The 20,586-nt window shown below is 38.4% G+C and overlaps 1 protein-coding gene across 1 annotated transcript in view; it reads left to right on the forward strand.

Moving 5' to 3' along the window:
• Positions 1-20,019, forward strand: part of pafah1b1a (platelet-activating factor acetylhydrolase 1b, regulatory subunit 1a) — a 95,666-nt gene extending 75,647 nt beyond the window's left edge. Inside the window, exons 9-11 of the mRNA XM_063031761.1 lie at positions 7,567-7,668; positions 8,101-8,257; positions 14,073-20,019. Coding sequence (XP_062887831.1) covers positions 7,567-7,668; positions 8,101-8,257; positions 14,073-14,146 — 333 coding nt within the window. The 3' untranslated portion in view covers positions 14,147-20,019. The remainder of the gene's footprint in view (positions 1-7,566; positions 7,669-8,100; positions 8,258-14,072) is intronic.
• The last annotated feature ends 567 nt before the right edge of the window (positions 20,020-20,586 follow it).

A 20,586-nucleotide genomic window follows, 5' to 3' on the forward strand; every position in this document is an offset into this window, starting at 1 on the left:
CTGCCAGATGAAGAGGTAAATGCGGGCTCACTTTTAACATTTAAGAAAAACTTGGACAGGTACTTGGATGAGAGATGTATGGAAGGATATGGTCCAGGTGCAGGTCAGTGGGACTAAGCAGAAAAATGGTTTGGCACAGCCAAGAAGGGCCAAAAGGCCTGTTTCTGTGCTGTAATGTTCTATGGTTCTATTGCAATTACTTTTAAGAGCATAAGACAAAGGAGCAGAGTTAGGTTGTACAGCCCATCGAGTCTGCTCCATCATTCTATCATGACTGATTTATTATTCCTCTCAATCCCATTCTCTTGCCTTCCCCTCATAACCATTGATACCTTACTAATCATGAACCTATCAACCTCCACTTTAAATATACCCAATGACTTGCCTTCCATAGCTAAATGTGGCAATGAATTCCACAGATTCGCCAACCTCTGGCAAAGGAACTCCTCCTCATCTCTAATCCGAAGGGATGTCCTTCATTCTGAGGCAGTGCCCTCTGGTCCTAAACTCTCCCACTAAGTGGTCTTATAATGCCTTATAAAGTTAGTCCTCTTAAAATGATTGCGAGCGTTGCATTTGTCTTCCTTGCTACCAATTCAACCTGTAAATTAACCTTGAGGGAATTCTCCATGATAACTCCCAAGTCCCTCTGCACCTCTGGCTTCTGAATTCGCTCCCCTTTTAGAAAGTAGTCTGTCTTCATTCCTTCTACTAAAGTGTATGACCATGCACTTCCCTGTACTGTATTCCGTCTGCCACTTTGTCCATTCTCCAATCTGTTCAAGCCCTACTACAGGGACTTTATTTCCTCAACACTATCTGCCCCTCCATCTATCTTTGTAAAATCTGCAAACTTGGCTACAAAGCCTTCATTCAGATCTTTAACATATAATGTAAAAGGTAACAGACCTAACACCGACTGTGGAACCCCACTAGTCACTGACAGCCAATCTGAGTGAGCCCCCTTTGTTCCCACTCTCTGCCTCCCGCCAGTCAGCCAATCTTCTGTCCATGCTAATACGTATCCTGTAATACTATGTGCTCCTATCTTTTTTAGCAGCCTCATTTTCCGCACTTTATCAAAGGCCTTCTGAAAATCCATCAACTGGTTCTCCTTTGTCTATCCTGCCTGATATTTCCTCAAAGAATTCCTACTAATTTGTCAGGCAAGATTTCCCCTCAAGAAAGCCATGCTATATTTGGTCTACATTAGCATGTTTCCAAGTACACCGAAACCTCATCCTCAATGATTAACTCTAACATCTTGCCAACCACTAGAGTGAAGCTAACTGGCCTATAATTTCCTGTTTTACGCCTCCCTCCCCCCCCTTAAAGAATGAAGTGACATTTCCAATTTTCCAGTTCTCTGAGACCATTCAAGTATCTAGTGATTATTGAAAGATCATCATTAATGCCTCCACAATCTCTTAAGCTCCCTCTTTCAGAATCCTGGGGTGTAGGCCATCTGGTCCAGGTGACTTGTCTACATTCAGACCTTTCAGTTTCCCGAGCACCTTCACTTTAGTAATAGCAACAACACTTTTGTCCTGACACACTGGAATTTCTGGCATACTGTTGGTGTCTGGCACAGTGAAAACTGATGCAAAATACTTCATCGGTTTTTGCAGTATTTCTTTGTTTCCCATTACTACCTCTCCAGCATAATTTTCCAAGATCCAATGACCACTCTTTTATTCTTTATTTATCTGAGGGGGAAAAAATGTTTGTATCTTTTATATTATTGCCTAGCTTAACTTCATATTTCATCTTTCCTCTCCTTATTGGTCCCTTAATAGCCTTCTGTTGTTTTTTAAAAGCTTTCCAATCCTCTAACTCCCACTAATTTCTGCTATCTTGTATGTTTTTTTTTGCTTTTATGGTGTCTTGAACTTCCCTCGTCAGCCACATTGGATCTTCAGACTAACTCCCAGGCAAATGGTTCTTAAGGCAGATACACTAGAGCCCTGCAATGCCACCCACAGTGCTGGCTTATGATAGTGCTTTTAACCATTTATCTTAACAGGTATACCTCAAGTGCTTAACTAAGGGTACTTGCACTGTGCACTCTTGCACAGGGAGCTTGGCATGAACTCCTGCCCTCTGACTACTTTTAGCCTTTTGAGGTTACCTTGCCCTCCAAGCTGCTGCCAGGCACGCTTTCCAGCCCCTTGCTGTTCTCTCTTGTCATCTTCTATTTCATGTGATGATAGATGTCCATCTGCTGTCTACCCTCTTTGTATGACTATACAGTTCTCACCTGCCTAGAGATATCTTTGTGTTTTGAGGACAGTACAAGGGAAAATATTTGGACTACGGAGCAAAGTAACACAAGAGGTGACAGTAGCTTCCACCGCATCCAACAAATGAGAGAAGCTGTAGGATCCAGATGGTCTCCGAATAAGACCAACTGCTGTCTAAAACATGCCTGCTATAGCACAGCCCCAAGTCACATACCTCAGTGCTGTGTGGTTGGACACACACCTCAGTATGCACAGCACCAGCCATTGGTCGTCTTTCCACCCTGAGAAGCAGGTGATTCATTGCTGTGAGGACACCAGTAGAGGGCAGACATTTGGGCCAAATTCTTGATGCTGCATGATAAGGTTCCTGGCACAGCATTGCTGAAAGCAAGGATTCACACTTGGGTTCTTGACAAAGCAGTCATGTCCATAATGCATGTTTTTATACATAATGACCCTGCGTTGATACAATTTGTGGTGTTAATGGGAACACATCCTGCCATTTGGGTCCAGTATAGTATGAGGTAGGCATCAGTTTAACATTCTCACCTGCCACCTATGCTAGTCTGTCTTTATACTGTCTGGCTACCATCAGTTTGTGTTGAACTCTGAAAATTTAATTAAGCTCCCAAATCAATTCTTAGCAGAGCTAAAAGAAGTGAAACTCATTCAATGCAGCAGAAGGTTACTCTCAGGTTTTTTTTTATTTGATTGATCAGTGCTAGATGACAAGTGTTAATGAAATCAACGCAAAATTAATAGGTTTTTTGTGAAAGGTCTTCTCTGTCGGATCCTTTTGACACTACCTTTTTGTTAAACCACAATTTGAAGTAGAATGCAGTTGTATGCTGTTTTGCCCAAAGGTAATCAAAGGTCAGTGTGATTGACAGTTAATGACTGCTAACACTGAAGTAAATCTTTTTTGTATGATTGAGCCTAGACACAATAAGGAGCTTCCTTGAGCTTCCCACAACAACAATTGGAGAATTTGGAGAGTAATAGCAGTCTTTAAAAAACAATCTACTATCAACATATGAAAATGTGCAATTTTGATTGCTCATTCTAGGTTTCATTATTTAATATGGGTAGCTGGCCATACTTGATCTGCTTAGTAATATGAACCTTATAGCGTAATAAACTTCTGAATATTTAAAATAGCTTTTAACAGAATTTGAATTTCAAAGTTTTGTTAATGAAATCGTGATTATGTAATTGAGATGTTGTTGACTTATGCCTCGTTTTCTGATTTACATCTACCTTAGCATTCTTAATAGATTTTTAATGAGTGTGTGGAGGCGCTTAAATGTTGCAAATTTCCCCAGTGGTTCTTCTGGCCATAATTTCAGAAGGTTGCTAGACATATGGGGGGATTGACAAAGGAGTTTCCCGAAGGTTGAATATCAGTAGAATGCCCCTGAGGAAATGTCTAAAGGATGATTTTCTATTGCTGTTAACTGATTATTTTTCTCTTTTAATAATTAATAAAATTACTTCCTTAATATATTGGTTGTAATGTAAGGATTGGCGTTGAACCTGAATCTGAGATATCAAAGCCAGGAGACTTTGCCATTGAATGATTCGCCCACATCATAGAATCATAGAGTAATACAGCACAGTTTCTTCTGGCCAACTTAGCCATGCTGGTTATGAAGCCCATCTAAATTAATTCCATTTGCCTGAGTTTGGCCTATGTTTTCCTAAAACTTTTCTATTGATGTACCTGCCTAAACCACTTACTCAGTCAGCTCATTTCATATACCTCATATACCCACCATCCTCTGCATGAAGTGCCCATCAGGTCCCTTTTTAAATCCTCTCCCCTTATGCCCTCTAGGTTTTATTTCTTTTCCCTGAAAAAAAATACTGTGCACTCCTATATTTTCCATCTTTTCAGTAACATAATTTGAATTCACAACTTCATTTTTCACTAGAATGCCAATAGCATCAAGGTCCACTGCTATTGGCCTCTCAATTTCTCCAATTGCTTGCTGAGTATAGAGCATGGAAGTATTCCCCACCTAAACATTGGGAATATCGAAGTTCCATCACAATCTCTTCATCAGCCAGTGATTCAACTCTCACCCTGATGGTGAAACTGTGCCAGACTATTTGGAATTTTTCTGTCATAGATGCTGATATGTTCATGCATCTGTGCCATCAGAAAGATTCTTGCTTGCCTCCCTACTTGCCTCTGGTTATTAGCTGCGGAAGGTTTCATCTATGACTTTATCACTTTGGCTATTTCAATATGTTTGGAACTGGCTTTATTTTACTCTAAATGTGTACTTCCCATTACACCTGCTGGCATTTAGGGCAGCAGTGAAGGTCCGCCAGCTCTGTCCTTGGCCATCATACCATCGCACACAGATGTAGAGGGATTCTTCATTGCTGTTTCCATAACAGTTTTGTTTGGCCAGTCAGGGTTGTTAGTCCTGAGCTGAATTCCCAAACCTAGAGAAGTGGTAGACTACTGTTAGTCTGGTCTCTACCCTTTGACCTGTTTGGCATGGGTGACCCAGCCAACAGCCAAAACATAAAGCCCTAACTAGTCAGCATAACTCTCTGGGTCATTGAGGAACACAAGCCACCAAACCACAACAGATGTATAGACCTCCAAAACTTGGACTTTTCTATTTATATATCACCCTTGCTGGCTTAACTTGTGTCGGTTCCTCATTGGATGTGTATTTTTAAAAGTGTTATCTTTGTTTTCAAATACCTCCATGAATTCAGCTCTATCCATTTCTTTAAGCTCCTTCAACTTAAAAGTTTCTGTTAAATTTCTGTTCTGAACTGTTTGCTCCTCATCTGATGGCTGTTCTTCATGGTTCCAAAGCTGAGGTCTGGAATTTCCTTTATAAACATCTCATTATCTCTACCTCCACATCATCCTTGAAGATCGTTAAAACATAGAAGCAGAATTAGGCCATTTGACTCATTGAGCCTGCTCTCCCATTCAATCATGGCTGATCCTTTTTTTTACCCCTCCTCAGCCCCACTCCCTGGCCTTCTCCCCGTAACTTTTGATGCCATGTCCAATCAAGAACCTATCAAGCCCTGCCTTAAATAATCTTTTTAATCTCAAAAGCAAACACTTACTCCTCCTTTCTTTCAGATGACACATTTTCTGTTCTGAATGCTGCAATAAAACACCCGGGACATTTTGCTATGTTGATAGTTCTATAAATGGTAACCTTTGGCTCTTTGTGGGAGAACTTGACCTAGTGCAGAGTACTTGTGCTTTCAAAGTATCCTTGGTATTAATATGAAAACCTTACAATAAGGTGACTACATTTTAAGAACTATATTGCCACATGTCTAGCTATGATGAAGGTACAAACATTTGTATAACAAAACCTGCTTTTAGCATTGATTACCAATTTTTGTATTGATTTGAGAAAAAAATTATGGCTGTAGTATATTACATGCAATGTTTTTAGGAGGCTCAGTGAAAATTGACCACCCTCGCCTACCTCCCCCTCCACCCCACCCCACCCCAGTCCCCAGTGTTTTTTTTTGAGTCTGGACTCCCAAGCAAGCCCACTTATACACAACATACTATCAGAACCGTATATTCAGCTACAGAGATCTTGTTCTTTTGACCTCTCTCACTGCATTCTTACTTTAATGCTCCTTCATAACCACCTGTATGCTCAAGTTTTGAAGCACTCTGCGTAAAATCCAATTAAGATATGAAGTTTGCCATTATGCTTCTTAAAAAAACAATTAAATAAATGTTTTAATTTCCCCATTCTAGAATTATAAACAAAATCACATTGACGTGCAATAAGATTTGATTCACAAAGGATTTGAGAGTTATTCAGTTGAAATCCTTTTTATAGTTGTGCATCTGATTGCTCTGTGCATTTTATTCCTGTCAATGAAGTATGTTATGACTCCCACTGTGGATATCCCCCTTTCATATTGTTAGCTGAATTGCTTCTTCCATTTAGGTTGTGTATAAGAAGTTAATTGTAGATTTTTGTTCAAGTTTTTGCGAGTTAAATTTCTCATTTACGTAAGCTGTTATTTTCTGCCTGGGTTAATAGTATCGGGGGAGGGGTTGGGCATTGTTATAATAATATATAGTTTCATGCTGTACTTGTTTGATTCATGGGATATAGGACTCAATAGAAAAGCTAATTTATTTCCCATTCCTTATTGCATTTGGGAATGCCGTGGTGAGCCGCTCCCTTTAAGTACAAAGGCAACAGAACTTCCACGGTATAGTAAAATTAGAAGTTTCAGAATTTTAGTGACAATAGATGAATGGCTATACAGTATTTAGGAAATTAATTCAAATGCTTCAGAGGGTAACTTGCAGAGAGAACAGCAGTTTGGTAAAGTATAAGCATTTGGATCGTTTAGCCAAACTGATGGCTTCTATTGAAAATTACAATTGTTAGAGGAATGCAGATGTTCTCCATGAAGCTGATAATCTTGTGTATTGTAGAACTTGGTTTGCTATTTTTAAAAATACTGTATTTTTTTAAGCTTTTAAAAACTCGTTCTTTTTCTGGTGAACTTTTTTGCCTTGACTTTACAAGTAACCCTCACAATACCACCATTTGGGTAACAGAAAGTTAACCTTACAGAATTCACAATCGGCACTCAAAATTTTGAGAAATGAAATAAAATTTAATTTCAGTGTATTTGAGAGGAAAGTAAATAAACCAACAATTTAGTTATATCCTGTGTTTCTTGATGCATGTGCGGACAACACAGATTTGTCTTCCATAAAATCACAAAATGGACAGTCCTTTCAGAAATGCCCAACCCCCCCTCAACCCCCTTAACACAAGGATTGCCTGCTGTATACATTTTTTAAATTGGCTTGTATGTTTTTTGCTAAGCACAGATGTGATCATTAGTAACTGTGCAAACATATGGATTAAAACAAAAAACTGCAAATAATGCATGTCCCTATATACATTTAGTTGTTTTGATATGAACTGAGAGCCTGTTGCATTTTGAAACCATACAATAGCGGAAAATGAAAGAGTGTGAACAACAAAATACCAATTGGGCTTAGTTCAATAGCCCTGGATCACCTCTTAGATTCCTCAGCACTAGACAATCCCTGTTGGTCTTGTCAGTCATCTTCAAATTTGCAGTTAACATTGAAAGACAGTCATCCTCAACTATGAAGGCATGCCATTCATTTGACTGCTTAACCTTGCCTAATATGACAAATAGAAAGTATTTATCCCTGATGTAACTACTGTCATCTGAAAAGTAAATTTGGCCAGTAATATTTTACAAATATACTGTTGAACTAATAAGACATTTTGCTTTCTCTAACACCTTCAATTCCTACCATTTCTAGACTAAAAAGAGTGGCAAGCCTGGACCTTTCCTCCTGTCAGGATCCAGAGACAAGACAATTAAGATGTGGGATATTAGCATTGGAATGTGCCTTATGACACTGGTGAGTAGATGTCATCAACCGAAATACATCAACTTTTCACTGAAATATTTATATATAGTTAGCAGGTAAATTCAGGATTTGTTTGTTTTTTTTTGGTATTCTATTTCCATCCTTGTTGAATAATCTGTGATTAATTTCATTTTTATTAAATTTTTATTAGCTTCACATTATCTTAGGATACTTTCTTCAACAAGTGCAATTATCATAATTTAAACTTTTCTAATATGAAGTTACATTACTTTTAAAGTAAGTGGTCCACACTACCTCCAGCTCAAAAGGTTTAAAAAAAATCAGAAATGGAATAAGATACAAAACCTTCTCTTGTGCATCAACAGATTTTTAGTCTATGCTCGTTCATAAGAGATAGTCCTAGCAGTACGTTGGTAGAGTTCAAAGTGGTAAATCATCTAATGATGTTTCTATTAAATATAGGTTGGCCATGATAACTGGGTACGTGGTACCCTGTTTCATCCTGGAGGGAAGTTTATTGTGAGCTGTGCTGATGACAAAACTATTAGAGTCTGGGACTACAAGAACAAACGGTGCATGAAGACCCTGAATGCACATGAACACTTTGTTACCTCTCTTGGTATGTATATATTTAGAAGCCTTTGGTTAATTTTCATAGCATATTAAGATAAGATTTTCTGAAATGAATAGAGAATATTACTGCATTATTTTTGCTTGTTACTTCAGTGTTTGTATATTAATAAAAGCTTTTGAAATGCAACCTTTTTTGTACAAAATATTTAGGAAAAAATCAATTGTAATATACTTGTATTAGTCTAGAAGAGACTTGGGTCTTTGACATTAGATGCTGTGTGTATAGTGCTTGCACGTTCTCCCTGTGACATCAGGACTCTGGCTTCTTGATGTATACCGAAGACCTGTCAGTTAAGTTAATTGATCACTATAATTTGCATCTAACTTTTGAGTAATTGGGGAGTGATTGAGAATAGTGCAGGATATATTGAAATTTTTAAAAAATTAGTAATGTTTCTGTACTTCTGCTGAGAAGCTGATTGGATATTAATGGAGATAGGTTTGTGAATCAAAAAGAAGCACAAGCATAGTAATCTACTTAGAATGCTGAGAGAGGAGAGGAAGGTGTTTCTGGTGGCAGCAACACATCAAAAGGCTTCATTGTGGAAACTGGTTGAATGAAAGGTGGGGCAGGATAACCCTGCTGCTCTGGGGGAGGAGAGAGTTCAGAGCAGAAAGGTGGGGAATACAGGATTGAGAACCAAGTATAATGTAAGGGAAGCACGATTATGAAAAAAAAGACTTCTTGGAGGTGCTGGTGTGGACATTGTCCAAGAATCAAAACTATATTGATTACAGAAATGTTGTTTCCAGCTAAAAGCAATCAGCTCTACATGTAGGTCAGAAACATTTCTCCAAGGTGCTTTGCAGAAGGAAGCCATTCACAAATAAAAAAAATTGAGTCAGAAAACAGGAAATAACTGACTAACCATGGGGAAGAGTAGAGAAACTGGGAAATTGATACAGATTTTTTCCAAAAGGGCAATAGGAGATCTAGGCTGAGAGACAGAATGATGAAGATCCTTTGTGCGGCCACGTGAAGTAAGGTTAGTGGTTGGGACAAATGTAAGGTGGAAGAGGAAGCCATTATTTTCACTATTTTTGTTAAAGCAGTGGGATAAAATGCATTCTGTCTCCATACGATTTAAAACAATACTCTGTGAAAGACAGAGTGTGCCTTATGAGCCTGATTGAATTTTTTGAGGATGTAACTAAACACATTGAAGGTAGAACAGTAGATGTAGTGTATATGAATTTCAGCAAGGCATTTGACAAGGTACCCCATGCAAGGCTTATTGAGAAAGTAAGGAGGCATGGGATCGAAGAGGACATTGCTTTGTGGGTCCAGAACTGGCTTGCCCACAGAAGGAAAAGAGTGGTTGTAGATGGGTCATATTCTGTATGGAGGTCGGTGACCAGTGGTGTGCCTCAGGGATCTGTTCTGGGACCCCTTCTCTTTGTGATTTTTATAAATGATCTGGATGAGGAAGTGGAGGGATGGGTTAGTAAATTTGATGATGACACAAAGGTTAGGGGTGTTGTGGATAGTGTGGAGGGCTGTCAGGTTACAGCGGGACATTGATAGGATGCGAAAAGGGGCTAAGAAGTGGCAGATGGAGTTCAACCCAGATAAGTGTGAGGTGGTTCAGTTTGGTAGGTCAAATATGATGGCAGAATATAGCATTAATGGTCAGACTCTTGACAGTGTAGAGGATCAGAGGGATCTTGGGGTCCAAGTCCATAGGACACTCAAAGCTGCTGTGCAGGTTGACTCTGTGGTTAAGAAAGTATATGGTGCATTGGCCTTCATCAATTGTGGAATTGAATTTAGGAGCTGAGAAGTAATGTTGCAGCTATATAGGACCCTGGTCAGACCCCACTTGGAGTACTGTGCTCAGTTCTGGTCACCTCACTACAGGAAGGATGTGGAAACCATAGAAGGGGTGCAGAGGAGATCTACAAGGATGTTGCCTGGATTAGGGAGCATGCCTTATGAGAATAACTTGAGTGAACTGGGCCTTTTCTCCTTGGAGCGACAGAGGATGAGAGGTGACCTGATAGAGGTGTATAAGATGATCAGTGGCATTGATCATGTGGATAGTCAGACGCTTTTTCCCAGGGCCGAAATGGCTAGCACGAGAGGGCACAGTTTTAAGGTGCTTGGAAGTAGGTATAGAGGAGATATCAGGGGTAAGTTTTTTACGCAGAGAGTGGTGAGTGCGTGGAATGGGCTGTCAGCGACGGTGGTGGAGGCAGATACGATAGGGTCTTTTAAGAGACTCCTGGACAGATATGCGGAGCTCAGAAAAATAGAGGGCTATGGGCAACCCTATGTCCTTTCTAAGGTAAGGTCATGTTTGGCACAGCCTGTATTGTGCTGTAGATTTTCTATGTTTCTAAAAAGTGTGTTTGTCTTCCCTGTGTATAGGGAAGCAATATATCGAAATTTTTTGTAAACACCCTATTCACCAACGTGCTTCGGGGGAGGAAATCTGTCTCTGTCTGGTCTGGCTTACATGTGACCTTAAACCCACCGTATGTGGTTGGTTTTCAATGTTTCCTGAAATGACCTAAAGCCACTCCATTGTATAAACACTGCCCAGAGGTGCTTAGAGAAGGGCAATAAATGCTGGTCCATGTGGTGCTACCAGATCCCAAAAATTAATATTTGGGGAAGGTGGAGAGAGAGAAGGGAATTGTCCTCCAGCGCATAGTTGCTCTAGACTCCAGCATCTGCAGTCTCTTGTGTCTCTGGATATATTAACCACTTGTTAGGATAGCAGCAACAATTACATTTGTTGCCAAACAATTGAATGTTGAAGCAAGTAATATGGGTATCTAAATGATATTGGGTCAAACATGTACTTCCCAGTGGACCACAAGCACACCTGTGGAGAGTTGCAAAGATCTGACAACATTTACTGAATTTGTTGGATCAATCTTTCAATACATCCTTGAATCCAAACAAAATATTATTTCTTTTCCTACCCACCTGCTCAGTTTGTTTTTGAAGTCTTTCCTCAGTGAGCAAATTTAGTATTTGATATCTGTCTACTCAGTTTTTCCTGCAAGTCTTAGTTGTGAGAAATATACTTAAATATCTGGAGGAGGAGAAGATGACGGCGTGACATAGCGCGCGTGGCCTCTCCGGTGAATGATATCTGTAATCTGTCAAGTAGGGGACCATGCACAATTCTGATTTGATGGAGACAGGCGTGAGAGTACGGAGGAACATCTGGAGAAACTTCTGAAATGCCCACTTCGCTGTCACTGCTACTGTGTGGTAACCGGAATCTCCGGAGCAGAAGGCCCCGAATCCTCGGTTTTGCTTGTTTCGGCAGCCGGGGCTAGGTCGAAGGTGCTCGGCAGAGGATGGCACACAGGGGGCTGTGTCGGAGGCTCGAAGTTTTCAGATGGACAGACTCGGTGTTGGCCGCGGTCGGCTGCTTCCAAGGCATCGGCTGTTGTCGGTGCCTGGAGGTTTATTTTTGCCGCCTGCTATCGGGGACTCAGGAGTCGATCGGGACTTGAAACTTTTTTTTAACCGTGCCCATGGTCTGTTCTTTATCAAATTATGGTATTGTTTTGCACTGCTGTAACTATATATTATAATTATGTGGTTCTGTCAGTGTTGGTCTTTGGCTTGTCCTGTTTTCTGTGATATCACTCTGGAGGAACATTGTATCATTTCTTAATGCATGTATGCATTTCTAAATGACAATAAAAGAGGACTGAGTGTTCTCATAATCTAATCTAAAAAATGTGAATGCAAACCTCAAATTAACACCCTTCATTGTCACATGAAGATTGCTGGATTATAGATAGGGTGGATATCATCATCTTCTTACCAGAACTTTTAAGTATGATTGAGATTTAACACCTACTTCACGTTTTCATAGAGGCATATAAAGATTTAGATTTTCACTGTTACTTCGTATTCAAATTTTAATTTTGCAAGTTGCTTTTTTTTGCTCCTTTTAATTAGCTTTTTTGGATATGTAATGTTTTCATCCATTGTGCTAATCATTTATTGTTAGTACAGGTTGAGCATCCCTTATCTGAAATGCTTGGGATCAGAGGTGTTTTGAATTTTTTCAGATTTTGGAATAATTGTGTCTACATAATGAGATACCTTAGGGATGGGGCCCAAGTCTATAAATAACAAATTCATTTATATTACATATACAGCTTATGTAAAGCTGGTGCATGGCTCACAGAGTGAACAGTCCGCAGTTGGAGCATAGTCTGAGGTGATGGAACTGAGTCCTCCACAGACTGTCAGTGAAATAACTGGCCTCGCCACATCTGTTCCCAGGTTATAGCATTGTGATTGGCTTCATATCCACCATCTATTTCAAACAGCTTCCCTGTCCACAGGGTCTAGTTTTATATAATGTTTTTAATAATTTTGTGCATGAAACAATTACCTTTGAAAACAATTGTGATAAGTCTTCGCTTGTTTCATGATCAGCGTACCATTAAGCGCCGTATGTTCACTCTGACGCTGATGAATCCACCTTTTCAGTACACGATTGAGATCTTCATTTTTCACTTTATGCAGTGCTTTTCTAGTTCTCATTAATGTCTGTTCATTTGTGAGGTCTCTTAGCTGTCTGTGGTGTTCAGTGATGTTTGCATCACCTGAGAACCTTCCAGGTGCCTTGTGGAATTTTTCATTTGTGATGTCATGTCAGCGCTCACAGTGTTGGATTTTGGAGGTTTTCAGATTTTGGAATTTCGGATAAGGTGTACTCAATCTGTATCTGCACATTGGTACTTTCAGGATTATTGTTTCATTACAATAATCCATCCAGGCATTGTATGTTACAAAACTTTAAATACTCAACTTACTGCCCATTACACCATTGACTTTTAGGGCAGCAATGAAGGTCCTCCATCTTTGGCGGTATTTAGGACTACTTTGTGACAATAGCTTCATCTTGGGTTCCACTACTGTCAGTCATTCAACTTCCAGGTGGAGACTCAGGAATACCATTGCAATCAGGTGTAGAAGAATTCTTCATTGTTGTTTATGTAACAATTTTATTTTACCAGTCGGGGTTGTTATCCCTGAGCTGAACCCCTGAACCTGGAGAACCAGTGGACCACTCTTAGTCTTGGACCTATTTAGTATGGGTAACTCTACGAAGAGCCAAAGCATAAAGCCCTGACTCCAACCAATGTAGCTCTCCATGTCATTGAGGCACACAAGCTTCCAAACCACAGTGAGGCTGTGGTCCTCTTGGAGGCGAAATATTGAAGTTAAGTTTTATTTTTCCCCTTTTATGGAAAATTGAATTGCACAACACAATGAAATATCAAAGTTAATTATGAAATTTGAAATAATTGAACACTTAAAGCAATCCCATCATAGGCCAGTGAGTGGGGAAAATTGTGAGCAAACCAAATTGAGATGAGCAATTGTAAAACCACTCCTTGGACTCAAGAAAGAGTATTACTTCTAAATGTTAAGAATTTAGTAAATGTAGAGAAGCAGAGAATAAATTCACAAGTTTTGAGCTGAATTAAGATCATAAGACATAGGAACAGAATTAGGCCATTTGGCCCATTGAGTCTGCTCCACCATTCAATCATGGCTGATCCTTTTCCCCCTCCTATAGACCATAAGACATAATTAAAAATCAATATTGGTACAAATACCAATCAAAATAATGGAAGGAATGTTGCTATTTATTTCAGAGAAGCTAGAATACAGAAGGTACAAAATTACACTTGAATCAATCAAAGCTGTATACAATTGCCCATCTAGTCTGTATTTGCTGTCACACCTCTGGATAAAATGTTACATCAAATTCTTGATATTTTTGTCACTTCTATCTAATTGTCAATTTCTTCCACAGATTTCCACAAGACGGGTCCATTTGTTGTCACTGGAAGTGTAGATCAAACGGTAAAGGTCTGGGAGTGCCGCTGATAGAATTGATCTTCTGGTTTTTTTCTCCTTTCCCTCCTTTTCCCTGGCCTCACCACCCAAAATCCTACCCCTCCAGATGCACTCAATTACCATGGTTACCCATCCAGCTCTGTTTAATAACTATTGTCCTTTAATGTAAATTATTCTGGATGTAGATTGAGCTATTAAATGTTACACAAAAGTATTCATGCATGGTGAATCCGAATTGTATACTGTAAATTACATACGTTGTCTAGAAGTACCATAGGTAAAGAACAAGGGCTAGCATTGGTCATATTAGACCTGGAAAGCAGAAGTTGATTGGATAATTAGGGCACTGAAAATGATTCTGAAATTAAATCAGCAGTGATGTTCTCAGTCATTGGAAATGGTCTTTAATTTCATTGTCATTTATGTCTGAAGCACACCAAATGTGCTGATTCTGTAATCCTTGAATCACTTTGTGTGGTACTAGGGCTTATTTAATGAGTGTGTAGGTGTGTTGTTCATAAATTGTCTACCATTCTATTAACTTTGCATAAGTTCAAACCAATATCCAGTAAACTCTAAATAACAATGGGTGAATTCTGAAGACTATTGTTAGATCTCCCACTTGTGTTGAGATTAACATACACAAATAATTGCATGTTAAATTTGGGTTTCGCTAATTAATAAATGAGACTATTTGTCTCTAAGCCCTTGTGCCATCTTCCAACCTTGAAATATAGTAACACTGATCACAACAAGGTCTGTCTGGTGTTTGCTGAAGAAAACTCCTTCAAACATTTGGCCCCTACAGAGAGGACTGCCTTATGGTTACATGGTAACTATTTTGAGAATATTGGGTGATTGCTATCCAAGGATTACATTAACCAGTTCAGACTATACTGCATTTGAGCACTGACAAATTTATTTTGGTGCACATTGTTTGTTAACTTACTAGATTTGGTTGGACAGTACATAAGCTTTAAAACTGAAAAAAAATAGTGTGAATACCTAACTTGCTTTTAAAAAATTGTTGCTTCTAATGATGAGCTCTGTAGCACCATTTTCCATAATAGACACATTGTGTTCGTATGTTTTAAAAAGATAACTTAGTCATCCCATTAAAAAGCCACTAAATATACCATGCTTTTAACTAGGATGCTTTTTTTTGTTTTAAACTGAACATTTTTTTGTAAATGTCTAGGGGGAAAAACATGCAGAAGTGAAATTTTGTAGTAACTATTGCAATTTGTTTTAAAGCTGTGTTTTATTTAAAACATATGAAAACCTTGTGCCTAATCCTATCAACACTCCCTGCTTGAAGCAGAGGACACTTATTTAATGAAGGATGTATTCTACAACTTGAAATATTTAAAAGACTTAACTTTCCAGGACATAATGATGTAAAAATATGCTTTGTAGAAGGCTATTAGCAGCATAAATCAGTTAAACGGTGCTTTTGAATAACAAATCATTAAAAGGCCTTTTGTGCTTTTTTATAGTAAAACGTGCACCGTGCTATCTTAAAATGTCTTGACTTTAAGCAATAGCCCAGTTTACAGATGGTCCGTGAATTCATTTTGGAAACGTATTTGTTTTTGGTTTATACATGCAAAAATCATGGTGAACACCACCAGTTTGCCTGTCTCCCTGCCCCTAAATTTTCCATGATAAATTTATAAAGTATCTGTGGTTAAACTGGACTTTTCTCCTGGATTTTGCCTAAGTGTAGCCTATGAAGGAGCCAGTGTCACAAGGAGGGGGGAAAGTGTAACTTAAAATGCCATATCAGCACTGGGAATTGCATCAAATTCTGCTTTGTCGTGTCCAATCAATGCAATTTCTTGTTCATTCTGGAGAGTGTGCAGTGATGTTTTGTGAATTTTGTGGCCGCCTGCCATTGTAACTTACATAGTTCAATAGCAGTAACAGTAAAAGAGCCAGATAATTCCAGCATTGTGAATCTGTAAACATCGATTTTGGGAAGAACAATGTGCTCGTTAGCAGTAATTCACAGTAGCTGCTGTAAATTACATGCAGTGCATCACGTGTAATGTTTTAAACTTGTAGTAATGAATGCAGTATGGTAATTTAGAGCTGCATTGGGTTAAGTTTCCAGTTGCCAATCAAAATTCTAATGAAGTTGGCCTTGACAAGCAAGCTGCTCTGTTCATCTGTGTAGTTCTGCTATTATTCTGGCCTTTGTGGCTCACTCTTTCCTACAAATCTGATACATCGGTGCAGCAAAGTTATAGCACTAGCAACAGTTATATATTGCTAAGTCTTTATCAACCAGCTAATGGCAAGCAAAGGATAACTAGAACCCAATCTGCTACTGGTTTGGTTGTGCTGTCTGGAAAGATGTCTTCAAAAAGAATCTGGAAGTTGGTAATTTGGGCAGCTGCAACTATTACCTGCAAAAAAGACATAGTTACCCGACTGGAGTTGAATTCATGTTTTCAGCACTTTCGTACCTGTTTGTTACAGCTGTGTAATTCCCATATTGTCGTCTCCTAAACATTGAGAGCTGAAGTGTGTTATTTCAGTTACAGACATTCTATAATATATGCTTAATGATATATCTCCTGGAAAAATAGATTTCAGCTCTGCTATTTAAGTAAGATTGCATTCTTTATTAGTTATTGTAACAAAGTGCACATAACTGCCTACTAAGGCAAAATTGTTGAATAAACTCCCAACGTTTTTCCCTTTCATGTGTTGAAAATATACAAATGTCAATTTATACTATTCTAAGTTTCTGGACTTGGTTAAGAAGCTTCTTTGCTTTCAGAACTTGAACTTACTCTTGCATTGATCTTAATGGACAGAGTCTACTTATGGTCGCTATCTCTCCTGGCACCTTACAATGAAAGCAAAGTGTATTCAACCAAACAACATACAGGCAGTTTATGACACCAGAGTTATGTAATAGTCAAAAATATCCAGTCATATTTCAAGATTTTTTGCTGGTAATTTTTGTTAAAGCACTTTTTTGTCAAAACTTGACCTAGAATGGCACTCCTGTTGACTATTCTGCAATGAGTGAATGCTATCAAGTATATCAAAAATAAAGATTCAATGGTACGTTAATAAACCGTGGTGGTGCTGTGAAGAACTTGAAACTGTAGTTGGAGCTCAGTTTAAAGTTTTTGCAACAATTTTAATTTAAGAAATGGTTAAAATATTATCTGAACAGTTGATAAAACTTGGTCATTCTTCATTTATTTTTGACCTGTAATATTATTAAATGTTTCTTACCTGTGAATTACAGTTCATTCCATTTCAGAGCGAGTAGAATTTTTCAATACAAAACCTGTCTTGACCAAAATTACTTTTTCTTTTCCTTTTTGTTTCAAAAATATGTACATAGGAAACATTTCTTATAAAGAGGAAACTGTTCTAAAATGGAATAACCCATGTTTTCACTTGGTAATGGAAAATAATAAAGCAAGAGCATCTTTAACTCAGTACACATTCCAGAAATTAGCCCTTAACTACCTGTGTGCCCCATTCCAAATCATGGTTTGCTTTAATATAAATCGCTTGAATATAGACTGGTTGAAACCATCTAGATTGATTTGGCCTTCATTGAAGTTGAATAAGAACCTGTACAGCATCTTGCACTTTAATATAACAAAAGAAAAACCGTCCTGCTTTCTTCAGCCGTGTATGGTGTGACCAATGCTATGTCCAAGGCACTAAACAAACCTAGTAGCTAGCAAGTGTAAGGGGCTATGGAGCACTGTAGTTTTGAAAGCTTGGTTATAGAGTCACCAAGCCCAGTCTACTGTCAGTATCCTGCTTCTCCTGTTCGCCTCTTCCTCTTTTTGTGAATTGCCTGGTTCAAACTCTTCTTAAATGGCCATTCCCACTGAAGCCATTTTTAACCCTTCAGACTCTGTTTTGTCAGCTAATTTACTGGCTGTTAATTGACCTTTGCCATTCCCACTGTATCATGTGATTGGCTGCTTTCTAGTCCCGCCTTTTCCCTCAGTGTTCCTAAAGTGTTCCTGAAGACCAGTAGTGAACCTCCAAGTAGACGTTGTACTCATCACTGACACTATGGCAAGAAGTAATTTTACAAGCAGAAGGGTGCAATTACAAGTACCAGGACTGTGAGAAGATAATTGAGCTATTGACACAGTACAAGCAATCAGTTAAGGAATGTATATACTGCTGTGTGTTTTACAGTAAGATTTGTTGCTATCAAACTGTGTAAAACAAGATTTATTCATGTTTTCTGCATATTAAAATCTTAATGTACCAATTGGTAAAGACTATTAAAATGCATACAAAACCACTGTTTTCTTCCCCCTTTCTCCTTGTGTGGTGAATTTTTTTTTTTAACTTAAATCCATTATTTCCAGAGGTTGAGGACCATACTGCTGCTTTTACAAGTACAACTTAGAAACAGAAAATGCTGGAAACATTCAGTGGTCAAAGCCAAGTTAATGTTACAGGTCACCAAGACCCTTCAGATTCCATTCAATCTAATGTTTTTAACTGTTTCTCCTTCCATGGGTGCTACTTGACCTGAATGTTTCTAATATTGTCTGGTTTTATTTCAGATTTCCAGTAATTTTAAATCTTATGCTGTACTACATCATTGATGAAGATGCTAGCCCTCTTTACAGTGTTTCTGACTGGGAAGCATTTTTCTGATTATTGAGAAAATAAGGTTGACCTTGGATTCTGCCTCTGCAACAACCCTGTTCAGCATGGTCAAGTCCATAACAGTCATCTTACATGATGTCTACTTAGGCTTGGAAGTCAGTGGTTATGGATTTGTCTCTGACAAGCTTGTATGTAGTTCGGTTTGCCACAATGAGAGCAGCACTCTGGATTTTTTCAAAAGAGGGATGAAAGAAGCCAGTCACATGAAAACTCAGTCTTCAAGTTGCCAGCATTGCAAATTGGGTATGAATGATCTTTTTCCACTTGTTCGTCTCTGAAAGTTGAAATTGTAATATTGCTTAATAAATAATAGAAATGTATTTATTTTAGAACAAATTTAGCACAGGCTATTCAATGTGAGACTAGATTGATTCCTATTATCTAAAATTTCATAGATTAGTATTAAGTGATATTTTCAATTAGTAAAACTACAGTATGCATACATCAGTCAGGCTAGATGGTGATTTTAATTTATATTAATCTGAGATTTTTAAAACTGCTTCCCACTAAAGAATGGTTTGTTTATAAATACCATATTCTGTGCAGCTATGGAATACACACGTTGTCACTCTAAAGACATAATAAAGGTGGATTGATGTCAATTATGAATGGTTCATAAAGACACTGACTTGAAAGTGTAAGGCACTTACCTTCTGATGAAGGGATGCTGTCATCCTTAAAATGTGTGCACATTCAATAAAAGCTTACAGTTTGGGAAGACTTTTTAAACTGAAACCTTGCTTTTTCAAAGGCCTGAAGTGCGATTTATTTTGAGGAGCCACATCTTAAAATGTGACTGACCACGTTCAGACAACAGATTTGTACGTTTACACTTACTGGATTTTTGTTACCATTTCCAGTATATAACAATTAAAGTTTCAGTTTTTTTGAAATAGCAATATTTCTGTGCTCCACCAGCTGGTAATTTGGTATTTCCTTGAACTGTTAACTTACAACTAACTGAAACAATGGTGGATAATTTTACAGTAGTTTTGAGTTTGAAAGAAAGTCTCAGTTGTCCTGCTGTATACTTTCCACACTGGCTAAAATATTTTGTTGTTGATCATTGGTTCCTTAGTTACTCAGTGTTTTACTAATCACTGCAGATAATTGTTTAATATGAATAGTTACAAGAATCTACTGTTCTTGTTTCCACTGAATCTTTAATAAAGTATCATTTGAGGGGAAAAGACAGCCTGGGGATGTTACAATATAGTGCAATTTACAATCACATTTCTTATTCACCCATTTCTTGTTAGCCACACAAGACAGGTCCCTTCAGTGTGTTGTATTTTCCTGAAGTACTTGTCTGATGCTACCCATGATGTAGTGATTATCATTGTACAAATAGATTTATTATTGTCATGTACTAAGGCACAGTAAAAATCTTTCATATCATTCATTTAGATCAATTCATCACAATGGTGCATTGAGGTAATCTTGGTAAAACAATATGCAGTTACAGAGTGTACTGCAAACAGACAGCAAGCTGCAAGGCCATAATGAGGCAAGGTCAGGGGCCCATCTCATCATGCTAGAGAACCATTCAATAGTCATAACAGTGGGATAGCAGCTGTCCTTGATCATTATGCTTGGCTTTATATATTCTGCCGTATGGGAGGGGTGAGAAGGGAGAATGTCTGGGATGGTTGTAGTCTTTAATTATACAGGGAGCTTTACTGAGGTAAGGAAGTATAGACGGTGTCCACTGGGCAACACCAGTGCTCTTGGTTGAACCTAATGCTATCCTGGCTAGAGTCTGAAGACATGTTTGGTGCAGAGGAAACCCAAAAAGAAAGTAC

This window comes from Mobula hypostoma, chromosome 23 (assembly GCF_963921235.1).
Source record: "Mobula hypostoma chromosome 23, sMobHyp1.1, whole genome shotgun sequence".
In the NCBI taxonomy this organism is placed as follows: Eukaryota; Metazoa; Chordata; class Chondrichthyes; order Myliobatiformes; family Myliobatidae; genus Mobula; species Mobula hypostoma.